The sequence below is a fragment of the Eptesicus fuscus genome, chromosome 22 (genome assembly GCF_027574615.1).
Source record: "Eptesicus fuscus isolate TK198812 chromosome 22, DD_ASM_mEF_20220401, whole genome shotgun sequence".
Taxonomy (NCBI): Eukaryota; Metazoa; Chordata; class Mammalia; order Chiroptera; family Vespertilionidae; genus Eptesicus; species Eptesicus fuscus.
In genome coordinates, this window is record NC_072494.1 from 20,895,593 (window position 1) to 20,922,607 (window position 27,015).

General features: G+C 46.5%; 1 protein-coding gene across 1 annotated transcript in view; it reads left to right on the top strand.

Annotated features, from left to right (window-relative positions):
• Positions 1 to 312: 312 nt before the first annotated feature.
• The window catches only part of PAPPA2 (pappalysin 2), a 212,625-nt gene continuing 185,922 nt past the window's right edge, over positions 313 to 27,015 (top strand). The window contains exons 1-2 of the mRNA XM_008145883.3: positions 313 to 1,219; positions 23,507 to 24,578. Coding sequence (XP_008144105.3) covers positions 313 to 1,219; positions 23,507 to 24,578 — 1,979 coding nt within the window. The remainder of the gene's footprint in view (positions 1,220 to 23,506; positions 24,579 to 27,015) is intronic.

The window sequence follows — 27,015 nt, forward strand, 5'->3', positions numbered from 1 at the left end:
TGAGCTCTCTGGAGGAAATTCAAAGGAACCCAGAGAAATGAACTTCATCCTGCAAGGCTGAACTAGAGCAGGGAGAGAGGTAAGGGAGAGAGGTGAGGCGAGCCGCGGAGGAGGCCACGCTGGCAGGGCACCCAGAGCAGGTAGCCAGGAGAGGCACTGTTTTGGGGCTGCTTGAAAAAGTTTGGTTTGTGAACAAAACAGTTTCCCTGGTGACTGCGAATCCACTGCTGGCCGTCTCTTTCTCTGCCCCCATCCTTCTGGTGTGGTACCCAGAGGTTGCCTTCTGGATCTGTGTAAAGAGCTGGGCGAAGTATGATGTGCTTACAGATCCTGAGAGTAAGCCTGCTGGTTCTGGCTGGGTGGGCACTCAGCACTTCCAGCTCTGAGCCGGGCTGGACACATAAGAGATCCCTGGCTCAGAGGGAACACCTCAATGAGATGCTGTCAAAGGGAGAACGCTGTTGGCTAGGGACCAGGGTTCAAAGACCCAGAACTTCTCCTCAGCATCACCTCTTTGGGGTCTACCCCAGCAGGCCTGGCAGCTCCCTGAGGCCCTCCTACCCAATGGGGGACCTGGGCACCCACCGCACTGGACGCAGCAAGCCAGCTGCTGAGGGAATGGCTGTGAGCGGTGTTCCCCCAGACCAGACTGCACGTGCAGCAGTGAGGACTGGGGCTGAGCAACTGGCGGCCTTGTGGGTAGGGGATGGTCCTATTGGGCAATGGGAGCTGCTGGAAGATGATGACAATTATCTTGACGATCGAGGATCCAAGGCGTCTCTAGGTGAGGCTGGGACTTGGGAAGGTTCAGCCACAGCTGCCACCATCATCACCACCTTCACACGCCAGAACACCGGAAGGAAGGGTCCGGCCAAGCCCAGGCACCGCCGCCAGGTGGTGAAGGGACTGGCAGAGGGTGTACAGGAAGACCCGGATGTCTCTCTCGGGCATTTCCGCCCTTGGCCTAAGCGTCCCCTTATGCACGGGGTCAGAACCAGTTCTTCAGAGGACAGCGTCCAGAATGGCAGAGGGAATCCCTACTGGGAAGCAGAGACCTCGAACCCCCACGGAGGAGGACTGCCCGTCTTGTACTTCTCAGGGAGGCGGGAGAGGCTGCTGCTTCGCTCAGAAGTGCTGGCTGAGGTTCCCCGGGAGGCGTTCACAGTGGAAGCCTGGGTGAAGCCGGAGGGAGGGCAGAGCAGCCCCACCATCATCGCAGGTAACGGCCCCTCCTGGGATCCCTGGGCTCCTTAGGGTGCAGTTTGCCTCATGTTGTTTGGGGTCAGACCTAAGGGTGCAGAGGGGAAGGGGACAGAGCAGAAAAGCCAGGAAGGGCCAGCCAGGAAAGAGGGGGCGGGGGGAGAAGGGCGGGGCAGAGCCTTTCTTCCCCAGCACAGCAGGACTCCAAACCTCCTCTGTAGTAATGGCTTTAACCACAAGAGTGTCTGTCCCTGGTATTGATCTGCTGGTCTATACATGGTGCTGGCACTTAGGAGACCTCCGGCCCCTTTCCTACTCTTCCTTAAAGGGGATGACCTCTGGTTCGTTGTCCCTGGGGACAAGGTGTCCCCCTGCACTTCCCATAGTCCAGTGCGAGATACCCAGGCAACTTTGAAGCCCCATGAGGATGCAGGGGCCTGGGCAGTGAGTCACGGCTAGGGAGCAAGGTGGCCAGGGCATAGACACTGGGTCTGGACTGGTTTCCTTTTCTTTGAGCAGTCCTGCAACTTTGCAGGTAGCTACTACCTGGCTGGGTACTGGGGTCCCATAACAGTCATGTGTGAGCCTAGGGACATCAGGGTCCACTGGAAAAGGTGGGCACAAGCCAGGACCCTGTTTTCCAGCCCTGGTTATTGTGAGAGGGACCTAAAAAAATGCACCTGTATAATTCTATAGTTTTCGTCAGAGGCAACAATGGGAACATTACCCCTGCTTATATAATTCCATTATACCCAGATCTTGTTTTTTATGGAAAGTCACCTAGAAGAACAAGGGAAAGATTGGGATTAGGAATAGCTATTTCCTGTGCCTTACTGGGAGGGGGGGACAAGTTTCAAGCAAGGGATTGGGGGATAAGATCTGCTACTCTATCATTTGGCATCATCCCTTTGCATCCTCCAGGACAGAACCTCACACAAGGCTAGGCACATGTAGAGCCATTTAAATCTTATTAATTGGATCATCCACAACAGCCGTGGATGTTTCCACTCCCATTACATGGACAGGGAAACCAATGCCACATGAAGCATGCCAGAGGCAGTTTGGGAATGGAGCTTCTCAGCCCCAGTGCTTGACAGCGGTCCAGATTAAGACTTCTCAGGTTGCTGGATGCCTGCAAATAAGTTTCAGATTAGAGGAAGAAATCTGGAAGGAGGGAGCCTCTTTCAATGGGATGTTGCTGGAACATCCCTGCTGGACTCACTGTCTCCCTCTCTTTGGCTGTGATTTCTCCTTTGGAAGCTGGGATTCCCAGGCTCTAGAGTTGTGTGGTTTTGCTTTATTTTATTTTGGGGTAGGAGAGAGCATGAGGGGAGGGGAGAGAGAAGGGGCTGGACTGTAAATAGGTGGGGGTAGAGAGAAGGGCTAAGGAAATCCTTATTCTGGGGCCAAATGGAAGAAATAATGAGATGATTATCTGACCAGAGTTGGCAGCGCCACCGTTTTTCCCAGCTGACATCGTGCTGCCTGATCTGGCTTCCTGGTACTCATCTGCCAGGGAAGCTGTGTGCTTGCCTTCTAGACTGAGACCTGCGACTCTGCTTACCCCTCCTCTCGCGGTAGCAACATGGGGACCTGTGAGGGATTAGAGAAGGATCCAGCAGGAATATAGGAGGGAGGTCTTAGAAACAATTGCTTTGGATGGTTAAAACTCAAACCTGGGGAGACAGACTTTTGATGGTGGGTACCTGACCCCTGTCCTGACCTTTCCGTGTCCTTCTGTCTCATGATCTGCACGGAGGAGAGTATTGTCCTGATTTGATTCCAATTATAGCATTCCTTGTCACGCCTCCCCCAGCCACCTCCTGTCCATCTCCTTCCCTTTCCCACCTGTCCATCATCACCAGCGGCCCCCCACCTTGCTCCAGCACACACACTCAGATCCTTCTCCACTGTGCCATCTGAACTCTTTTAACCTCCCTAAGCATGTAAAATTAGGCAGGAAATCTTTTGCAGACAGTCTAGCTTCTGGGGTTTCTTTCTCTTCAAATCAAAGTGGCCCCTGTGGTGTACTGGTATTTCCCCTGAAGTCCACACCAGAAAGGTCAAGGGGAGGGAATACTCAGGTCTGTCTCTTCTTCAACTTCCACCCTATGTCTTCCTTCAGGCTTGTGCACATCAGAAACAATTCAAGAAAACTTGGGTAAAAGTCTGGGAATGGTAGGGGCTGGGAAGGCCTTCATGCCTCAGGATTCTAGCAACCAGGCTCCCGAGGGTGTAGATCCTTGCCTCCTCATTGTGCTTAGCTTCTTAGGCTTCACTGGGGGCCCCCTGGTTGAGAACCATGCAGAGGTCAAGGTTGTCCCTCTAAGGAATAGAGCTCTCCGATTTGCACTCATTTACTCTCATCTTCCCTCTCTTACCTTAGCAATGGCTCGCTAGCAGGCCACTGCTTGTTCCTGGAATGATTGGCCTCCACTTGTGGAGAATGGCAACTATTGGATCGGGTTCCTGGGAGCAAAATACCATTCAACCAATGATTTTCTGCTGTCCCACTGATAGCTCAAGTGCTGCAAGACTTGGCTCCCACACTTTTCCAACAGCTCTCAAACCTGAACTTCTATATACCTAACAGACCTAGTTTCCTGGTTCTCAGTCTACCCACCTTGGAGCATTTTCTCTTTATCAAAGACCTCAAGCAATTCAGCCACAGCAGCCATGGTAGAGGGACCCCTGAGGTATGGGGCCTTGGGGAATACTTGCCACACGGGCACTAGGTGGCAGTGTTGCTTCATGCATAGGAGAGTAGGCCAGCCTCTGGAAGCCACAAAGTGGGGAGCCAGTCTGACTTCCTGAAGGGCTGTCCCTACTCTGGCCTCTGAGCTGTATTTAATCTTCCCCTTCCAGAGTGTTGCTGGTAGGCATCCCTTAGGGTCAGCTTCATCCAAGTCTTTTTTTTGTAGGGCCTAGGAGAAGGGGCTGAAGTAACATTTGGGGGATTGTGACTAACTTTGCCCTTACAGCAATGAGTAAGGTATATAAGTGTCAAATTATTATGTTGTAAACCTGAAACTAATATAATATTTTATGTCAACTATAATTAAAATGAGCTTTACATTCCAGAATGAAAATTAGAAGGAAAAAAGAAAAAAATCAACTAGGGTTACCTACCTCCCCTCTCTCCAAACTCCCACATTCTTCCAAAATAGGAAGTTGGAGTCCAGAATGGGTTGCAGAATACTGTTATTTAGGGCTGAGGACAATGCAGGCCCCACTGACTATGTGCTGAGTTTCTTTCTGCCCCTGAGAAGTGAGTAATGGTGCTGGGATCCCAGCAAATTGACCTTGTGAAGTTGCCCATCTCCTATAGCAGGGCAGCAAGGTCTAGGCAAGAGCTGGGGGGAAGCTGCTTCGGAGGAGGGGTCGGGCAGGTTAGGGATTTGTGCCACCCAGGAGTATCCTGAAGTCAGGGTCAGGAGCCCATTTGGATGGGGCATTGGAACTCAGCAGTGAACAGATGCCAAATTCTGCCTCATCCTGGTGTGAAAACTTTAAGCTCCAGCACCCACCCCTGAAATCATCCAGTTCCTTTTCCTCCTTCTCAACTTCCTTTCCTCTCCTTCAACCACAACATACACAGAAAAAACCCTTTTATTAGGTTCCTGTTTCCCTGTAATTGATTTCAAATGTTCCCTGAAGTGGCCCAGCTGAGGAGCTACCTGCAGCTCCAGTCAGCAAGTCCTGGGCATGACTGGGGCCCAAGCTCGGGTTTCTTCACTCCACAAATATTTATGGAGTGCCTTGCCATGCAAAGCGCCGTGGGGAATACAAAGATGTCTAAGAAACTGTCCCTGGCTTGAAGATGAGTCCTCCTCCTCTGGGGATCCAAGTTTTAGAGTGTCTCCTGGTGCAGAACTTGGGAATCAGACAGCCCTGGAGTCGGATCTCATGGCTGACACTTCTCAGTGCCGGGATCTTTGGCAACCACATCGAACTTTTCAGAGTCCTGGTTTCCTCAAATCAAAATGAGAGAAAGTCTTGCAGAGCTGTTAGGGTGTCTAAGTCAGTCATGTATGTAGAGTGCCTGACACCTGGCTTGAGCCTCGATCTTTATTTATGATGTGTCATTTAGGACACAGAAGCCATCAGTACTAAGTAACCTTTGTATGTTTGGTTCTGGCCCACAAACTTGTAACTTTTACTTAGATGCGGTATTAACTTCATTTCCTTAGATTGTTAGTTTGCTCATCTGTCAAATACGAACGGTCGTAAGTAGGATTTTTTAACAAAATGGTCTCAAGGTGATTGAGAACTAGGTAGAATCAGAGGCCTGCAAGAACTCTATTTTTAAACTCATTTGTTCTTTTTTTTTTTTTTTAAATAATATATTTTATTGATTTTTTTACAGAGAGGAAAGGAGAGGGATAGAGAGCTAGAAACATCGATGAGAGAGAAACATCGACCAGCTGCCTCCTGCACAGCCCCCACCGGGGATGTGCCCGCAACCAATGTACATGCCCTTGACCGGAATCGAACCTGGGACCCTTCAGTCCGCAGGCTGACGCTCTATCCACTGAGCCAAACCGGTTTCGGCTAAACTCATTTGTTCTTGTTGAGCCTGGGCAGTATTCATTCTGATAACCTGGGCATTGGTCCTAAAGCTCCTGTAAGGTCACAGATGCATTGGGGAATCTGATAAAAGCTGTGATCTCTGCCCAGGAAAGTGTGCAGTTTCTTGCAGGTCACACAACTTTCAGAGTTCTTGGATTTCCTGGTGGTCGGAGGTTGCTGACCTTGGGTTTAAAGCCCCTTGTTTAGGGCTTGTTGATAGCTTTTTCTGTTCTGAATGAACAATGAGGTTTCACAGGCTGTGGTGGCAACCACTCTTCCCAGTAAGGGTACTCTGTTCTGAGGGGAGGAGTTTTATTCATGTGTACGATGGCGCTTCGCAGAAGACAGATTCAAAGAATTTCAAAGGAGGGCCACTTGTGCTATCCCCCCTTTATCCAGCAGGACTCCATGGTAACCACTGAGCCACATCCATGCCTTCCCAGAGCTCCTCTGAAGATGAGGGCCCACCTGTCAGCTGCCTCTTCAAACAGTGCAGCAATGGTCAAAGTCAGTGTTTGCCCGGGACCCAGACATGCATCAAAGTCTTAGCAACTCTGCCCTTGGAGTGGAAGAATCATGGTGTGAGAGAGCTGCTATCAGCCCTTTGGGTGGGTTCTATTTGCCTACTGTGACAAGGATGAGATCCCTGAGTTTGCTTGTGTGGACAAGGCAAATTAGCTTTAGTGTATAGGAAACGTTTTTATCCACTGGCTGTTTGGCTATCCAGAAGAGGCAATGTTTGGTTGTAGAAGTAAAACAGCTGTCTATGTGCCCCCTCCTTGGGCAGTCCACGCTGGCTGCCTCGTGCATGCAGCCTTCCTGGATTCCCTGTGTGAATGAGATCTCCCTTGTTTCCCAGCATCCAAGTCCATCACATGCGGTCTCTGGGGTGCACATTGCTTCCTGCCTTGTTAGTTCTGCATGTGACTCATTTCTATCTGCTAAAGTGCCCTAGGAGCCATTGCATGTCTGATTCATGTTTGCCATCCAGAATATTTAGCACAGAGCAGTCTCGGCTGTGTTTACAGAACAGATGAAGTAGAAACTTAGATGGCTGGATGTCCATTAGGAATGAGGAATCTTCTGAAACTAGAGCTCTTTGTGGGGAACTGGGGCAGTGGGCCTTCAAATCCGGCTGTTGCAGCCTGGGCAGGTGTCTCAGGGGCTTCTGAGGGGAAGTGCCAGGTGCAGGGCTCCACTCCCACCTTCAGCAGGAGTATCTCCTGTCTCACCTGTTTCAGGTGAAGAAGAGTTTAGTTACTTTCAAAGTTGTAGTTACTTATACTCTAGAGCAGAGGTTGGTAAACTATGGCCTCAGAGCTGCATCTGGACCAAAGCTGAAGACTGCTTTTGTAAATGAAGTTTCGTTGGAACCCAGCCACACCCAAGTGTTCTCTGTGGCTGCTTCCATGCTAAGTGGCTGGGTTGAGTAGTTGCAACAGAGACTGTATGGCCTGCAAAGCCTAAATTATTTACTATCTGGCCCTGTTTGTCAGCTCATGCTCTGGAACATTGCTTCTTAAACTTAGATATGCATAGAGATCACCTGGGACTCTTCTTAAAATGTCATGGCTGCCATGGGAATCCCCCTCACAGGGGATGCAATGAGATTCTGCCTCACAGGCCTCCAACGACGATGGGTGCTTTGCTGACCAAAGACGCAGGCACTGGGCTCGGAGGCCACAGGTGCCTTGGGGAGGCAGGAATAAAGGCACACCAGTTCCCGAGAGAGGGTCTGAACTCCTCTGATAGCCTACTGTCTTGAGGACTCTCAGACCTTGTAGAACATTCCTCAGACTGCATGGCTTTCACCCAAACTTCCTTCCCTCTTTCCTTCTCATGGACTGATGTCTCTCCCAGCCTTTCAGCCCCCCATAAGACAGTCTCTGAATCTGAGCTTTGGTGGTGCTCGCGCTGGCAGGATTTGGGGCCTGCTGTCTGACTCACAAGTGTGGGATCTGGGACTCGGGGGACTCACTTCCAGTGACAGCACAGAGGGGTTTCCTCTGAGCATGACTGTGTGATTGTCCTACTCATCACATTCCAGCTTCAGTGCCTGACACTGTGACTTCCCGTTCTGTTCTTGTCCCCAGCCTTCCCTTCCTACCTCTCAGTGGGGCCGGAGCGCCATTCACTGTGCACTCTCCCCATCCTCCTCAGGAACGAGGTGGAAGCCCCGGCCTCTCATCATAGTTCTTGGATGGAGCACAGGAGTGACAGGGGCAGGGCTGAAAACTCAGAATCACCGTTGGCAGCCCCAATAAATCAGCCCATCTGCCTGTCCCCGTCAAGGCTTTATTCTCTCTTCCCCTCCTTCCTGCTCTTGTTTATTGTTCCTCAGGGGCTGCCAATCTGAGTCATTCAGAATTTGCACAGGGAGGCCTGGCTCCTGCTGGTTCCCTTCCTATTCTGTGCCTTGGGGAGGCCAGATAAACAGGCGGGGGAGGCTGCACCTTAGTTGGGATTCTGAGCCAGTATAACCTGAACATTCGTTGCCTTCAGTTCCTGATGCCATAAGCAAGTCCATAATCCCATGTTTCTTCCCTTCAGTACATGGAATTAGGTTGCTCTGGGGGCCTGTTATGTCCCTTTCTGCTCACATTATACAACCCATAATGCTTACACCTTCCAAAAAGCATAGTTCTATGTTAAGTTTGTGTTTGAAAAATAATAGCATCCTTTGCTCTCGTGTTCATGACCTGCCTTAAAACAGTTCTGCTCTTTGGACCCTTTCAAGAAGAGAACCTCCAGGAAATGAAGCATGGTAGTCAAACAAAAACATCCTGATCTCTTTATGATTCAGAAGTGCGTGGCCACTAAGAGCGGTTCTGTCCAAATATGCAATATGGTCACTTGAACCCAGAGTCTCAGAACCTTTTGAAGTTAAAGCATTGCCTTGACAACCAGTTGGGATACCAAGGCCAGTCATTATGGCTCATTTCTGAATTAGAAGTCCAGTTGCTAATCAGAGGGGAAGTCACAGTGCTTAAAAGTTTATCAGCTAGTGAGTCAGCATTCAAGCAGTGACTCAGCATTTGATAACTTTTATACACATGATTGCTGTACATTCTGGGCCAGTTAGGGACAAAGTAAAGTCGTTTGGTTCTGTTTGCTCATCCATCCATCCATCCATCCATCCATCCTACATCCAACATTTTTTGAGCTTCTATTAGGTGAAGTATCAGGCATTTAACCACGTGTTGGAGAATCAGGAATGAGCGAGGCAGGGACTGTAGCTGGACGGTGCTCATTGTCTACTGGACACCAACCTGGAGATGAATACAGCCCAGCCATTGGGAAGGCTAGTGCTGCCTAGATGAGTTTGGGGATGCCTCAAGGCTAGGGAAAGATAGCTGGTGACCAGACAGACAGAAGGAGGCCTGGGAGGCAGCAGACTTGGGGAAAAGAGAAGAGGACAGAGTTATTAGTGTCTGATGGCACGGGGACACCCCACAAACCAGTAGTCCTGAGGTGGGCTCATTGGACGTAGCAGTTAGGAAATTGCTGGTGACTAGAGAGAGCAGTTTCACTTTAGAGTTTGGGGGTGGTGGGAGGGGTCTCCACATTCCAGCAAGTGGTGATGTGAATGAGAGATGAGGGAGTGAAGACAGTGTGGGTCTAGTGTACTCTACGCAGAAACTTGGCATGAGGGGAACTGATAAACGTCAGAACAGACAGAGATTCAGAGAGGTTTTTCTTTCAGCTAAGAGATGCAAATTTCAGGGCTATGTAATTAAGCACTGGTAATCTAAAGCAGAGAGAACATAAGCACACAGGAAAAAAATGGAAGATGAAGTCACAGAAATGTAAAGTATGCAAATGCAAGCTCAATCGTTCCAAGAAATTATTGAAGACACTTGACAAACACTCATCCAGTACTTACTCTGTGCTAGGCATGATTGTGGTCACTTTACAAATATTAACTCGAGGAGAGAGATGGAGAAGTTGAAGCAGAGGGGAATAGGGCATTGCCCGGGGTCACACAGCTGGTTCATGCAGTACCATGATTTGAACCTGAGGGCTCTGTCCCTAGAGTACATGCTCTTATCCAGGATGTGAAGCTGTCTCTGGATTTTAGGGCAGGAGCAGTAAGGAGTGAAGGGCTCCACCCTGTCTCAACTAAACCCTTCTTTCTCAATCCCACTTCTGTGTCCTTGACTGCAGCAAAGGGCTCCATCTACTCAGGCGAAGGTCCACATCACATGTACCTAGGGAAGGTTGGTCTCGCCCATCTGATGAGGAGGCCAGGCAGCCTTCACTTCTTCTGTGCTTTCTGTGCTCTTTTCAAATTCTGCAGGTAGCACCAAGTTCTTTTTTGCGGGGAATGGAATTCTTTTAACATAAAACACTTACAGGTAGTACTTAGCTCAATTTATTTTTTAACCAACTCACTAATTCATTTCTTTAACAGATGTTTATTGAGGACAAAGTAAGAACTCAAGAACTATTTTTAAAATAGACTCCAACTTTATGCAGAATAATAATAAACACTAACCACAGCAGAGGTCTATTTTAGACATTGTTTGTTTCAGGGCACATTCATTATTTGAAATAATTGCACAATAGAATATCCTTCTAATTCAGCTCATGGCACACATCCTGAGCAGGGAGGCAATCGTGGGCATGCTTCCCTCCCTGGTTGTGGCAATCTGACTGGGCCCTTGGACAGAGTGCAGGGTGTCATTGGCCATACCTTAGCTAGGACCAGCCATGACAGAGGAGCAGGCCCAAGGATGTGGCTCCACCCATTCTGGTTCTTTGCCCACAGCAAGGTCTGGGAATTAGGAAAGATGTGCCATGGAAGGCAACTGCCTGTCTACCTGTTCCCAGTGCTTCTGTTACCACTTCTCCTATAGGACCTCTCCTCCCGGCCCTGCCGCCTACTCAATTGCAGCCTTCCTTGTCCTTAGTCCACCACTGTTGGTGGTTTCTACTTCCACTTCCTTCTGCAGGCAGAAGACTTTTGATTGCCTGCAGGCTTCTGAGGGCTTCTCTGGATCCATTCATCTATGTATCACCCCACACCCAGGTTGGGGCCTTAACTGGAGTGGGCATTTAGGTTGAATACATGGATGGAGAATAATCTGGCCCCTTTCTTCTATACATAGAACTTGATTGCTTCTGACTCCCCAGAGACAACAGTGTTCCTGAGTCAGGGAAGTCTTTTTCTCCTCTCCACCTGACCCACCTGTTACCAATTCCTGGCCTCTGTACAAGCGGTCTCCTCACTTTAAGTCGTCTACCTCAGTCTTTTTATCCATCTAAATTTTTTTCTTAACGTAGTGGTTATGGATTCAGGATCTGGAGCCTTCTACTCCCTGTGCGGACCTGGCAAGTTGAAGTCCCCTCCTCGGTGATGCTGGAATAAGGATCATTCTTGCCTGATAGAATTGTGACAGTTAAATTAATAAATGTCATGTGCTTAGAGCTATACCTGGTACCTGGTGCATGGTATGTGTTCAGTCAATGTTAGATGCTTTTTCCATCCTTCCATGGTGATGTGGTGGCAGAAGAAGGACCCAATGCCTTGCTCTCAAGTCACTGCCAGTCAAGCAGGCCAACGCTGTCCTGTCCCTCCTCCCCAGGGCCTCCCCTGTCCCCAGCCCATGCAAAATCTCTCTTTCATGAGCTCTTATGTGTGGATATGCTTGCATAGCTATGTGATATGATTGAGCATAGAATTATTGGTAGTGAAACCTCGATGCCCTGGATTCCAATGAACCAGTATCCTCAACTTACCATAGTGTTTTAGTCATTCCACTTTTTAGGAGTTAGACGCACACGATGAATTCAAAAGAGGGATCTAGTAGAAACAAACCCTGCCCATTGAGATGTGGGTTCAGCTCAGTCCTCTCCACCTTCTGTGGCCACTGTTGTAGGATGTGAAACAGCGAGGAGCTGTAGAAGGACAAGAACCTTGGATTCCTTCAGGGTGAGCCTAGAGATCCCAGGCACAGACTATCAGAACAGCATGGCCTTGTGACCACCTGGCCCAGCCAGTCTCTCCTTCACAGATGGGACCATGAGGCCCAGAGAGGGAATAGGACTTCCCAGACATCACATAGCAACAGGCTGGGACAATGTCCCAAGTTTCTTGGTTTCCAACTTGGTTTTATTTCAAAACTTCCAGGTTGCCTTTGATTAATTTACATCTCTTATTGGAAAGCAGTAGAAAACACTTTCGAAAGACTTTCAATAAGAAAAGGAAGCCTGGCCTTGGTTGCTCAGTGGTTGAGCATCCAACCTATGAACCTGGAGGTCACTGTTCGATTCCCGTTCAGGGTACATACCCAGGTTTCAGGCTCCATCCTCAGTAGGGGGCATGCAGGAGGCAGCCAATCAATGATTCTCTCTCATCATTGATGTTTCTATCTCTCCCTTCCTCTCTGAAATCAATAAAAATATATTTTAAAAAAGAAAAGGAAAAAATATGACTTTAGTTCTCCTTTAACCTGAAACATCAATTAATCAGACCACCTATTTTCCTTGTTCTTTGACTTTCTCACTCAGAGGTTAGTATTAAGTGTCCTCTTTGAACACTGGGCTCCGAAGACTCACCTGGGTTCAAGTTGAGAATGGATGCCCTATATTCTCTCTGGTTTCTTCTCAGACTTTGAAACTGGTGGAAAAAGGGACTCTGGGCCTTTAGGTTCTGATTGGCAGAGTATTTAGGTTTGTGGGGTCCCTAAGTATCACTTGCTTCCTCGAAAGCAGTCAGGATCCCCTTGGGTTATTTGTGACCACATAGTAGAGGCCAAAATGTTCTGATATTACTAAGTAAACACAGGCAGTGCATACTCACTGTGTGAATAGGAGACACATTGCACGGATCCGAACACTGTGAAAGTCATATGTTATTTCACTTTAAGAAAACCTGATAGGCAAGCATCTGACCTTAACTGAGTGACCAGTTGGGAGGTTGTTTTCATTGTGAGAGGATCTTGTTCACACTACCTTTAAACAAGATTCCCGCGATACCTCCACATCATGAAGTGTACAGTGGACACTATTTAAACACGTCTTGTTAGGGCAGCATTGATTCTGTGAACTGTACCTGGTAAAAAAAGTGCCAAAGAAAACTTCTGAGAGGGATCTCAAAATTATTTATTTGGCAGAGGAAAGGAAAAAAACAGGAAATTGGTGTTGGTGTTGCTTAGCTGAAGCTATACAAGCCAGTTCTCAGAGGGAACCTTGCTAGAGGTGGGTGAGGTTGTGGAAGAGGGGCTGGCATCCTGCTCTGGGTGTCTCCTGGGACCAGCCTGTGCTGTGCACTAAGGTGTCTTATCAAGGTTACGGAATTCAAAGTATTCCAGGCTCTAAAGTATGGGGCTTCATACTGCTGTCTTAGCTGATGCACAACCTACCTTCTGCATTTGGGGGTTTATAGTCTTTCTGTGATGTTGCTGGAATAAGGGCATGCTTTCCCATTGCTGTAAGGAGGGAGATCAGATGGATAGAGAAGCCTGCAGGCAACTCAGCTCAGCCCAGCCCACACCTTTCACATCCCAGATGTTCCTTCTGCGAAACCATAGTTGTTTATCCATTGGGCCTTGATAAGCTGTTCATGGACTTCCATAGTTACAGGATCCGCAGAGCTTGGTGAATACTCAGGAAATTTCATACTGCTCTCTAAGGTTATTAAAAATGGTTGAAATGACATTTAAAAAAATCCACATGTTTGAATTTCCTTCCTTCTTTCCTCCCTCCCTCCCTTCCTCTCTCTTTCCCTTCTTCTCTTCCCTTTCTTCCTCCCTTCCTGGAATGGATCACAAAGTACAACTCTAAGGGAAATTGCCCAGGACTTGGGGGAGGAGGCAGAAGTTGATAACTGTTCTTGATTCTTCTAGATCCTTAGTAGGAAGAAGTGGAAAGCCAACATATTCCTATAGGGGGTGCTGTGGTCAGTAGCTGTCTTGACTCTGGGGAGTGAATGGTGTAGGAGGGAGATGGGGAGGGGATTGCTTTTTATTAGACAAGGGTTCTTCTTTGTTAGAGGAATGGAGTTTTTAGAGGATCATTGTCAATTGGAAGGATGCTCTTGGCAGCTCCAAGTGCCTCTTGTGGATTTAATTCATTGGTGAATTATCAGTTCTATCATGCACAAGACATTGGCCTTGATATAGTGAAAGTCGGGGGAAGTGTAAGACTGGCTTACCTGTTCTCAAGGAGTTTATAATACACTTGAAGAGATAAGGTCTATATATGTCAAAATGATGATAGTATTAGCAATGAATAATAATATTGAGTGCTTATACGTGCTAAGCATTCTTTTTATTGTTTTACCTGTGTGAATTTAATCTTCTCCAAACCCTATAAATTAGGTACTATTGCCTCCATGTTATGGATGAGGAAAGTAAGATATGGAAAATTAATTTTTCAATGTTACTCAAGATTATAGAGTTATCAAGTTTGGTTGACCTAATGGATCTTACGCCACAGCTAGGATAGTACGAACCACCTTTTTGATTCTCTGTTGGCTGCTGGGCTGGCTCCACTTGGCCATTTGTAGGTCTGGATCCAGTCTTGGAGAGACTGGGAACAAGGCAGGATTGTCCTGGCAGATCCTCCTGAGCCCCCTGAAGGCATTGTCCGGGCTATGTAAGGCACACTAGCATTCCAGGTGGGCTGTGCAGGTTGTTCTTTTCTGACCCTTGTGGATTACTTTCTCAGGCCATGGGTGACCAATGCCTCAGGCCATGTTGCTTTTTGCTGCAGTGATCGAGGAAGCTTCCTTAGGAAGGAGGCTCCCATTGCCCCCGACTTATTCCAGGTCCGTGGCAATGCTGAGAACTCACCACTCTGAGTTTCCCTGCTCTCTCAGGCCCTCTCCCACCCCTGCAACCCCATCTCAGTGCCTCTCAGCCTCAGCACAGTGGCCTTCGGAAAGCTAGGGAAATACCCATGCTGATTCCTGTCATCCTGGCGCATGATGAGAGCATGACAACAAGGAAAGTTGCGCGCTGTGAGGAGAGGTTGAAAAATGTGCTGGGAAGATGTAAGTGAAGCATTCCCAGGAGCTTTGCCCCACTCTGTGCTCTAATTTGTGAAAGCTTGGGCTCCCAGATGAAAGGTTGAGCCTAATCCTTTCTTGAAGGAGAGTTATCTAGAACAGCTGAAAACACCTCCCTGGCCTTTGTTCACTCTCTCCCACTCTTCCTGCTGACACAGCCCTGCTCACCGCCAGATCCTGGTCTTTGATGGATGGCCCAGCTCCTCCTCCTCAGTCCTTTTGTTCCCCTGCCTGGTGCTCTCTCTGGGGGGTGGAGTGTTGGGTAAGTAGTTCTGCAGAAGGCAGCAGACCCACGTGTGGTGTGAGGAGGCCGAAGGCATAATATCCCAGGAAAAGACCGTGCCTTGTAGCAGGTTGATTTATGCTCATGACCTAACCTGGCCCTGTTTTAAGCTCATTTTCCTCCTAAAAACAAACTTACACCACACAGCATGTTTTTTTAGTTACCAGAGCTGATGATACTGTGCGTGACTCCTCTGTTTTGTTGAAGAGAACTTCACCTTCCTGGGAGCTCATGGGCCTTCTTGGAGAAGCAGGACTCTCACTCCCAACATGAATGCTCCCAGAGGAGTAGAGAGCTCAGCCGGTGGACTCTCCTGGAAGTGAGGTTCCACGGCTGTGTCTGTCTTAAGGGCAGCATTTCTGTCTGGACCATGGTTTTCTCTTCTACCTTGGCTTGTTGTTAAACAATCTCCTCTGTGAGACACTGCCACGTGTGGGTGTTCCCTCCAGAATGGCGCTTTGCCCAAGGAAAGTTCTCAGCAAGTTTTGCCAGGTGTGCTCTAGTCCAAGTGTGTGGGATCCAGAAGGAAGCAGCTTATTATGTGACGGATGGGAAAAGCACATCTTACATCAGGGAAAGCCCAAGCACCTGCAGCTGCACAGTGAAGAGAATGCTTGGTTCCCTTGCATCACCCCTCTAGGCCAGACCCAATTACAGGGTTATTGGGGTTCCTCCAAGACCAGGGGGAGATGCTCCTCTGGGAGTCATTTTGATGTCTGGAGCAGAGTGGGTGCGATGCAGGAGCTAGAACCAATTCCTTCCTTGATTGTGTGCAAAATTCACAGCTGCCTAAGGCAGGCTCTTGTCACCAAGAAACTCTCTAGTTGCTTGGCCAAACAAAGAAATATCAGCTGCACCATGAGGCTCAGCAAACTGCAAAGACCACTTTGACAAGGGCAGTCAAAGAAGGGCAAGGTGAAACTTCAGCTAACCTTTGAAGGTCATACCCATGGATGGGAGGTATTTCAGACAAAGGGAGCACTATGATACCTTTTACGGGGCTGAGACAGTACTTGGAGTGTTGCTGTCAGGAAGTGATGTGTTGACCACAGAGCAGGGTTTTAATTGGGGAGGAGGACATCACCCTGCATCTTTCTCAGCATTCGGCCTACATAGCCTCTCAGGGACACTTTTAAATTTTTTCTATTTATTTCATTACTCTGAAATAAGTTCACATAATGTTCCTGAAACACGGATACTCCTCTGCTTTAAAGAAGAAGAGAGTACGAGGTGGCTCTTTCCCTCCTTTTGTTATTTCCATAAAATAAGAATTCCAAGAACAGGTTGCTTCCTGACAGTTCTCAGAAGATTCTTTTCTCTCTCACACTTTATATTGACTTATATAACTGCTGGAGTGAACACACTTTTCTTCTCATTATGATGCCAGGAGCACTGCTGAAACCTAATTCCCTCTATGGGGTCTTGTGGCCAGGAGACTCCATTCTGTCACAACCAATTGACAGAATATTCTAGTCGGGAGGAGGGATGTCTGGTGGAGAAGGAGTGAGCAATCAGAGCAGTTGGATTGGATCTGTTGAGAGGTGGGTGGGAAGAGCTCTTGTCTGGACCATTTCACTTCCCTTTTTATTACATCCTCCTCTAACACGAAGTCCTACTCTGCTAGTTACATACCCAGTAAGAAAACAACAACTGGAGATGGAAGCCACTGGCTTGGAAGGGAGTTTTCAGTTGAGTGCTCCTCACTTTAGCTTCCCTCCCACCTTGGGCCATGGCCCTGGCTTTGGGATAAGAGGCTCCCCCTTCCCTTTGGGGTCCTGGAATTGATTACCGAGTGTATGTGTCACAGGAAATCCTCCAGGACCACCCAGAAATTTTATCCACTCTCAGGTGGCAGGCTGTCCATTTAGGTGCTGGCCAACATGGACATATTTGCAGCTATGCTAGCCAGTCTGTTATCTCCAAACCATTTCCAGGTGTGGACGTTAGCTGTACATTATTTCCAAAGTCAGATCCCAGTCACCTTCAATTTGGTTAATGCCACACTCAGCAGCCCTTACTGTTCTTGCTCCAAAACAACAACTGACAATGTATGTCTTGGTATTTGAGGTATTTTTGTGGAGTGGAAAGAGCACACCTAATTTTGATCCCAGTTTCTGGCCCTTCACAGATGTAAGACTGTGGACAAATTGCTTCACGTCTGTGATCCTCAGTGTTTTGGATTGAGGATATACAATTCAGCTGATACATTCATGGGAGGATTTCATAGGGTGACACTTGTCCAGCATGGAAGACATTTAATAAAATGTGGTTTAAGTCTCTTCATTTCTTCTTTGCATGAGCAGCCTACCTCATGAGTGCAAAGAAAGAACCCATGAAATAGAAACAAGCAGGGTCCCTATTCCCCAGGGGCCACATTGAAATATTTCCCCATCAAACAGTTTATAACACTCTAGCTATCATGTTTACCATTAATAGAATTTTTCATAATCACGCAGGGAGACTGTAGCCCAGTTTAAGAGAAGGTTTTTCTCCTTGAGGGACATAAACTCTATTAATTCCAAATGCTGGCAATTCATAATAGTAGAGAACTGCATCCAAATGACTTTTCCCAAAGACCCACGTCAGTATAGAGCTCTGTGAAGCTAACCCGGGTCTCCAACTATGAGTATTGGAGTTGAGCTCAGGAATAAAATGAACAAGTTATTCTTCCTCCATTTATATTCCTTTCTCTCCAAACTTAGATTAGATACAAGAGAAGGTGTTACAATAATTTTAAATTTAGTAAACATCAATACATAATGGAAGCCAGTTTCAAGCAAGAGGGGAAAGAATGACTCTTGAAGTTTTAATATGACACGGTCCAAATGTTTGGCTTTGGTACCACTACCATTTTTCCAGTTACATCATTGGATCTGATTTTTTTCTAACCCATGGGCTATCACAGTTCAGTTTGGTGTTGAGTGATTTCATAAATCGTATTGATGATCTGGTCCCTCTGTTCCACCCAAGAATGTGGCTCACATGTATATCCAAAGTGATAAAATCTCAATGTTGCATAAGCTGACTTTGACCACATATAGTGTGTTGGCTTAGGCTGCACTGGTTTTGTCAGCTTTACTCTGCTAGACTGAAAAGAAGGAGAAGTCTCCTCAAGGTGGGCGTTTGGTACTTTTTCTTTTGCGTCAAAGGCTATATTGGTCCTGCTTGATGGAGTTAAGGGAGCAGGGCTAGGGACCCTCCTGACAGTGTGTGGATGAGCATGCAGGCTGCTCTGTGGTCCCAGTTTGCAGATGAAGGATGCTGACAGGCAAGTCTTGGAGGAACAGGTTTTTGTTCTCAGGCATAGTTGGTCACTGGGCGCTCAGGAAGACATTTGAAGGCTCAAAATCCACTTTTTAAAAAACACTTTATTTTACAGCAGCTTTAGCTATACACTAAAATTGAGAGGAAGGTACAGAGATTTTTAGATACTCCCTGCCCCCACACATGCATATCCCCCCCTATAATCAAGATCTCTCACCAAAATGGTAATTTATTTTTAAACCAAGATTGAACATACATTGACACATCATAATCATCCAAAGTTCATAGTTTACTTGAGGGTCCACACTTGTTGTATGTTCTGTGTGTTTGGACAAAAGTATGATGACATATACCCATTATTACAATATCATACAGATTATTTTCACTGCCCTAAAAATGCCGTGATCTGCCTATTTATCTCTCTCCCCAAACTCCTAGCAATCACTGCTCTTTTTATTGTCTTCATACTTTTGCCTTTTCCAGAATTCCATTTAGTTGGAATAATACAGTATGTACTCTTCTCAGATTGGATTCTTTCATTTAGTGATGTGTATTGATGTTTCTTCCATGTCTTTTTGTGGCTTGATAGCTCATTTATTTTTAGCACTGAATAATAGTCCATTGGCTGGATGTACTACAGCTAATTTATTCATTCACTTACTTGAGGACATCTTTTTACTTTCAAGATTTGGCAATTGTGGATAAGCTGCTACAAACATGTATGCAGGTTATTGCAAAGACTGAGTTTTCAACTCCTTTGGGTAAATACTAAGGAGTGTGATTGCTGGATCATATAGTAAGAGTATGTTTAGTTTTTAAATAAACTACCAAACTGTCTGCAAAAGTGGCTGTACCATTTTGTATTCCCACCTGCAGTGAAAGAGAGTTCCTGTGTTCCACGTCCTCACCAGCATTTGGTGGTGTTAGTGTTCTGGCTTTTGGCCATTCTCATGGGTGTGTAGTAGTATCGTGTTGTTTTAACTTGTATTTCCCTGATGACATATTACGAGGAGCATCTTTTCATAAATCGATTTGCCATCTGTATATCTTCTTTGGTGAAGTATCTGTTATAGCCTTTGGCCCATTTTAAAATTGGGTTTTTTGTTTCCTTACTGTTAAGTTTTAAGAGTCCTATGTGTATTTTGGATAACCGTCCTCTATCAGATGTATCCTTTACAAGTATTTTCTCCCAGTCTGTGGCTTATCTTCTAGTACTCTTAATGTTGTCTTTAGCATTGTTTTTAATTTTAGTGAAGTCCAGCTTATAGGTGATTTCTTTTATGGTTGTCTTGGTGTTGTATCTAAACAGGAATCACTACATCCAAGGTCATCTAGGTTTTCTCCTATGTTGTCTTCTAGCAGTTTTGTAGTTTTTCATTTTACATTTAGGTCAATGATCCATTTTGATTTAATGTTGGTGAAGGATACAAGATCTCTGTCTAGATTCATTCTTTTTTTTTTTTTTTGACATGTGAATATCCAGTTGTTCCAGCACCATTTATTGAAGAGATTGCCTTTGCTCTTTTGTATTGCTTTTGCTCCTGGTCCAAGATAAGTTGACTGTATTTATGAGGGTCTATTTCTGGGCTCTCTGTTCTGTTTCATTGATCCATTTGTAGATTTTTTTCACTGGTACTACACTGTCTTGATTACTGTAGCTTTATAGGAAGTCTTGAAGTCACATTTATCTCTTTTAAATTATACATAATCTGAGTTTAAATTATACATAAACTTTCCTGGGCTCAGAATCATGACACCTTGGTTCTCTCTGCACCCAGCCTGACACCAGACCTCTCAGAGCCTTGGTATATTCATCTCTATCAGTGGTTGGCAAACTGCGGCTCGCGAGCCGCGGTTTGCCGACCACTGATCTATATAATAATGCTGGTGATGATAATCTTGCCTAGCTCAGCAAAGCAGCCCCATGTCCTTTAATAGTCAGAGTGAGAAGGAGACAATGGCCTCCTGCATCTGCTTTCCTTGCTAATCGTGACAGGGTGGGATTGGCTCAGACTGGCTCACCAGGGCCTAAGATGCATATCTTCCAAACCCCATGTTCAGTGACATAATATTGGTAACTGAAAATTGATTATCGGGGGAGCATTTATACTATAGAAATTGGCAAATGCTGCAAATCAGGACAGTTTTTTTTCTTCTTCAGAGGACCAGTTATTAAATATAAAAATCAGTGAAACACTTGTTTTATATCTAATTTGATTTTTCCCTTAGATATCTTTCTCAAAGGCCTTCTAAGCATCATAGTTAATGTTTGTCAATCACTTTGTGTCAGGTGCTAGGCTGAGATCTTCCACATGTGTTCTTTTATTTAATTCTCATAGCAACCTCACGAGGGGTCTGTGATTTCAGCTTATGTTTGAAGGATGCTGAAGAGCAGACCAGAGATGGACAAATTCTATTTTACAGGTAAAGTTTGCAAGTGAGTAAACTGTGACTCAGCAAGATGATACAATTTTTCTGAGGTCACATGGCATGTAAGTGATAGACTAGGGACTGGAGCTTGAGGCTGAGTCCTGTTTGTAACCACCATGCACTATGTTCTTCTCACCATAGAAAACTTTCCTGGGTTCAGAATCATGACACCTTGGTTCTCTCTGCACACAGTCTGACACCAGACCTCTCAGAACCTTGGTATTATCTTCGTTTATATCATGATGCTGGTGATGATAATCTTGCATAGCTCACTGGATAGCTTCACTTCTTAAATGATAGTTCATACAAGATTGCTTTGGAAAGCTCAAATGGGAGATATCATTACATGCTAAGAAGTGAAGGGGAAAATATTTATAAAAAGAACACTATGTGTCCCAGTTTAGAAGATTCAGCTGAAGTGGGCATTTCATATAAATACAGGTTCTAAGGAATTGTAGAGTAAATGTTTCTGGGTAAACTGGCAGAACCTTTGATCTGGTATTATCTAAACATATCTCTTAGAATCCTTTGGGTTTAGGTCTTCCTAACCTTCTCAGACAGTCTGGCAGGTAATCAAGATAGCCCCAGTTTCATGGGCAGATTTTGGAGTGGATTTCTTCTAGGAGTAAAATTATTTACAGGACGGATAAGTGCCAGCAAGTTGACATTTACTTAGTAACTTTAGGGAGAGTTTCTGCCGCATTTTGTCCATATTTTAATAAAGAGGTTCATAACCACTTCTACTTGCAACAGCCAGCATATTTTATTGTAGTTATTTATTAAGCTTCATATTCTACCTATACTGAACTCGCCATGATGTCAAACAAACATTCAATCACTATACAAATCCCTGGCTCCAAGTACTGAGGTTGGCAGCTGGTATTGCTTCATGACTATCTACTGAACAAGTGCAGGGGTGCTTTTGTGGTGTTCATTTACTTCTTGTGCCACAGTTGTCCATCTGCAAAGTTTCTGAGATGTTTTAATTGCAGTTGGACCCTGTGTTCAGGGCAAGGCCAACAACTATGGGATGTCTCCTGCCACAGTTACTCTGCGTACTCTCAGGATGCCAGAGGTATTTGACAGCAATAGAAAAACCTCCATGTATTACATAAATTATATGGTCCAACCCCCTTAATATGTTATACAAGACCTACCTTGACCTGTATTGCCCCAGGTACCTTCATTCATACTGTTTCTGCGGTGTGGAATATCTTCTGTAATCCTTTTGCCTGGCTAATTCTTACGTACTCCTCAAGAGTATGTTTGGATCTCATCCACACAGCAAACCCTCTGATCTGTGGGTTGAGATTTGGCTCTGTTTTCACTCACCTATGTGTCCCTTGATCCAAGTTCTGATGTTATATTGAAGTACTCTTCTACATTTCTCACTTCCCCTTGAGACTTCTAACGGGCAAAGACCACCTTTTCTTTCAACTCTGAGAAAAGTGTCTATGTCTGGCAGTTCAGTAAATGTGTGATGAACTGAAATTACTAATCCCAGGAGGAGTGTGACAGTGAGATAAAATGTGGACCCTGTGTGATTTAGTAGAGGGAACAAGCATGATTCTCTTTCCACCAGTGAGGGGTGGAGCTCGGAGCTTTCAGGTTATAGATTCAATGTTGGGGCTAAATCTGTGTTTGTCTGAGGGAGAAGAGAATCAAAAGATTCTCCATTCATATCCTCCAGATTAGAGGAATGGAGTTATGTATTAGAAGAGATTGCTGGGTTCATTACCAAAGATGGAAACATTTAAGGCCTCCAAACTGCCTTCATGTATCTGAACTTCCTACTCTTTCCTGCTGCCAGGTTATCTGCACGTAGTCCTTCCTTTGTTTATGCAGTTGAACTTAATAGCCTTGTGCCTACATTGAGCAAGGTGGTAAGGTAGTCTGTGGTGAGGATCTTCATCTATCTCTGTAGTATGGTGGGCACCATTGGTTCTAGAATAGTTATTATTGACTTGACTTAAGTTTTCAGGCAAGGACCATGGGGCAATTCCATTTTTCCTACTCTTGGGAGCAACTGTTCTTTGTGGGTGGGTATCCTTGCCCTTAGACACTAGAGAGAATAGCAGGCAGGGAATGATGTCTGGGATATTACAGTCTTCTCTGATGGGACTCCCTTATCCACCAACTCCTTATTTTCTCCAGGAAAATCATCATTTCAGTATTTAGTAGAAAAAATTACTTTTTGAGGGGGTAGGAAATTACTGACTTTTGTAAAAACTGTGACTGTCCTCATGGCTTTGAGGAAAAGGAAGGGGACAAGGATCAGGGAGAGAAGGCATGGACTCAAAGTAGCATAAGGAACATCTGTGACAAAGTTCTAGAGATGGTTGTCTCTTGCATTAGACATCCCCTTTACAACTTCTGATTTGGTTGTTTTAAAATACCAAAATGAGTGTAATGTGATGGAATCTCAACTCAGATTCCTTTTAGGCACCGAGATTACCAGAATGGCTTGATATGGGATACTGCGTGGGCATCTCAGGTGGGGAATTTGTATCACTTAATTTTTCCCCCATTAAAAACCTACATTCTTGGGTAGTGAGCACATGGTACAATATTCAGATCTTGTAACATAGAAACTTATACATGAAGACTATATGTTCATGTTGACCAATGTCACCCCAACAAATTTAATTTAAAAAACCATACATTCTTGCTATTCACATGGGTTTTCTTCTCCCTTTCTCATCCCCCTTTGTATCTGGTATTTCTCCCCTCGATTCTTCCTTCTTTCCCAGGTGTGTTTGATAACTGCTCCCACACTGTCAGTGACAAGGGCTGGGCCCTGGGGATCCACTCAGGGAAGGACACAGGAAGGCGAGACGCTCGCTTCTTCTTCTCTCTTCGCACCGACCGCGTGAAGAAAGCCACCATTGTGATTGGCCACAGTCGCTACCAACCAGGCACGTGGACACACGTGGCAGCTACTTATGATGGACTGCGTATGGCCCTGTATGTGGATGGCACTCAGGTGGCTAGTAGTCTAGACCAGTCTGGTCCCCTTAACAGCCCCTTCATGGCATCATGCCGTTCTTTGCTCCTGGGGGGGGATAGCTCTGAGAATGGGCATTCTTTCCGTGGACACCTGGGCACACTGGTTCTCTGGTCAACGGCCCTTTCACAGAGCCACCTCCAGCACAGTCCTCAGCATCCAAGTGAGGTGGAGGAGTTGACCACTCTGATACTGACAGCCAGCTTTGAGCCCTTGGAACACCAATGGGCCCCCTTTAGAGATGACAAGTACCCACGGCTTGAGGTTCTCCGGGGCTATGAGCCAGAGCCGCAGATTGTGTCACCTTTGCAGCCCCCACTTTGTGGGAAGACAGCATGTGACAATGTAGAACTGATCTCCCACTACAATGGGCACTGGCCTCTTCGGGGAGAGAAGGTGATCCGCTACCAGGTGGTGAACATCTGCAACGATGAGGGACTGAACCCCACCGTGACTGACGAGCAGATCAGCCGGCAGCACAAGGTGCTCAATGAAGCCTTTGGCCGCTACAACATCACCTGGCAGCTGAGCGTCTACCAGGTCCACAACTCCACCCTGCGCCACCGTGCTGTGCTCATCAACTGTGAGCCCAGCAAGATCGGCAATGACCACTGTGACCCAGAGTGTGAGCACCCACTCACGGGTTATGACGGGGGTGACTGCCGCCTACAGGGCCGGTGCTACTCTTGGAACCACAGGGATGGGCTCTGCCACATGGAGTGCAACAACATGCTGAACGACTTTGATGACGGGGACTGCTGTGACCCTGAGGTGACCGACGTACACAAGACCTGCTTCGATCCTGACTCACCTAAGAGGTAAGGGTCCAGGGCTTGGGGAGTCCTGTTTGCAATGTACATTTCTAGCATCATTTTATCCTTTTGACTTCTGGAGACAAAAGAGGGTTCACACAGCCCCCAAAATAAAGCATGCATCCACCCACCAGACACGATTGTGCTTTCATAAAGTACTAGGTGTTGTGTTAAGTAATTAGGGGCATAGAGATGACTAGGACCAGGGACAGCCCTCAGAGGACTCACTGTCTAGGGAACAGTCAGCTGTGTATGTGCTGTGAAGTGGGCTTGAGGCACCTGAACAACATAGTCTGTGAAGGGAAATAACAGGATCTGATTTACCTTTTACAAAGGATCCTTCTGGATGCTGTGTGGAGAACATGGGGAAGCCAGGGGACCGTCACAGAAAGCAGACAAGGGAGACAGAAACCATTCAGCACCTGTTAGACATGATCACTCTTCTGTAATAAGCAAAGTTATACAAACCCTAGAAGAGGCCTCTTATCCTTGGTCTTTGCTGCAGGCTGAGTGGTTCACCTGCTTTGTGAACACAAGACATTCTATACCTAACCCCAAGTTTAGGACTGGAAGCTTCCCGTTTTGCCCCATTAAATTCCATTCTCCACACAGCATCCAGAAGGATCCTATGTAAAAGGTGAATCAGATCCCGTTATTCCCCTTCTTCTCCCCCTCCCCGCCCCCCCCCCCCGCAACTGTACCTAGAATAGAATGCAGACTCCCTGCCTGGCTCACAGGTAGCTGCAGGTAGCCCCTGCCTACCCTCCAGCTTCCTCCACCAGTACCCGCCCCATCCACACTGCACAGCCTGCTTGACCTCTCCTGTCTCACTGTTCTTGCCTCAGGGCTTTGCCTGAGCTGTCCTCCTTCTTGGAATCATTTCTTTTCCTTAATGTCCCATTGGTGGGTTTTCTCTTGTCATTCCAACATCTACTTAAATGTCACCTCCCGGAGCAGCCTTTCCTGATCCCTCAATTTAAATCAGCTGATCACTCACTATTACATCAACTAATTTTAATTCTCTTTATTACACTTATCACTCCTGATGTTTTTCTTGTGCATTCATTCATTTATGTTTCTTCAACTCCATGAAATCAGGGCCTTTATTAACCAGGATGTGCCCAGTGCCTAGAACAGCAGCTGACACCTGGTTGTTTATGTCATGTTTATTGTAATGAATGAATGGATCTGATGTATCTTTCCTTGTGAAATAGAAGCTAATAAGAGGATTTCCATTTGATGGTCTATGCAAGGGCTGGGGAGAGTTAGAGGAAAACAATAAAGGAGAGAGGTGGGTGGTAAACTTGGTAATCTGTGCATGTGGGCAAGGCTTCCCCATTATAACTGGTACCTTTGTAAAAATTATAAAAAGGCTCACACGTGATCTGTAGAGTTGGTGGGAGGTGGGAGGACTGGAAGTCAGCTCCCACCGATACCTGGATGGCTGCCTTTGGGTTTGTTGGACACAATTCGTGGTGTCCCTGTGTGTGGGCAGTCAGTTAACACCAGTTCATAGGTTGGCCTATAGTTCAGGAATGTGATGTCAGGAATTGATTGTAAGATTTGGAATCAGGGTAGACAGTGGAATTCAAGAGTCCTTATTACTTAACTAGTGGCCTGGTGCATGAATTTGTGCACATTGAAAGGGACTTAATTATAAGAAATATTTTAATATCACTATTTGCCAAGTCCTGGGTGCGGGTATCCGGCTCCCTCCTCCCTCCTATCAGAGTCTGGGATGGCACCCACGGGGTTGCAGCGTCAAGTCCTGCCAGCACTGTGAGACCCAGAGTCAAGTCCCCACCCACCCGCATGCACCTTGCTGTGCATGCAGCCCCATCCACCCATGCGCGCCTTGAAATAGCGCAAGACCCAGACCTGCCGGCACCCACAGGGACGCAGTGTCAAGCCCCCACTGGTGCCGCTCTGGATTCCCCCGAGTCCCGGACTTCTGTGACCCCGAGGTGGCCGCAGGACTCCCCCAATGCACCTTCTGGTCAAGTCCCTCCCAGCAGCCACAGGAACGCAGGTCAAGTTCCCACCCACCCACGTGTGCCTCACTGCGCACACAGCCCCACCCACCCGCGTGCGCCTGCTGCGCACGTAGCCTCCTGGTGATCCGTCGGTACGGCGTGAGAGCGTCACAACCACAGGCTTTTTATAATATAGGATTAGCTGTGTAAATTGTACAAGTTTATAAAAAGGGGGTGATTGCAGTAGTACTTTGCATTATCTATATCCTAGAGTTGTTTTGTGAATCAGATGAAATACAGTACAGGAAATACTTGGTAATTCTAAAGTTGTCAGTGTACAAAAATAGTTCTAAGTTAACATTAGTGATTATTATCATTATTCAAGCTGACAGATGGGAAGCCTATGTTTATATAAAAATGTTCAGGGCACTGATCACATTACCAGAACTATTCACATAAGAAAAATTCTG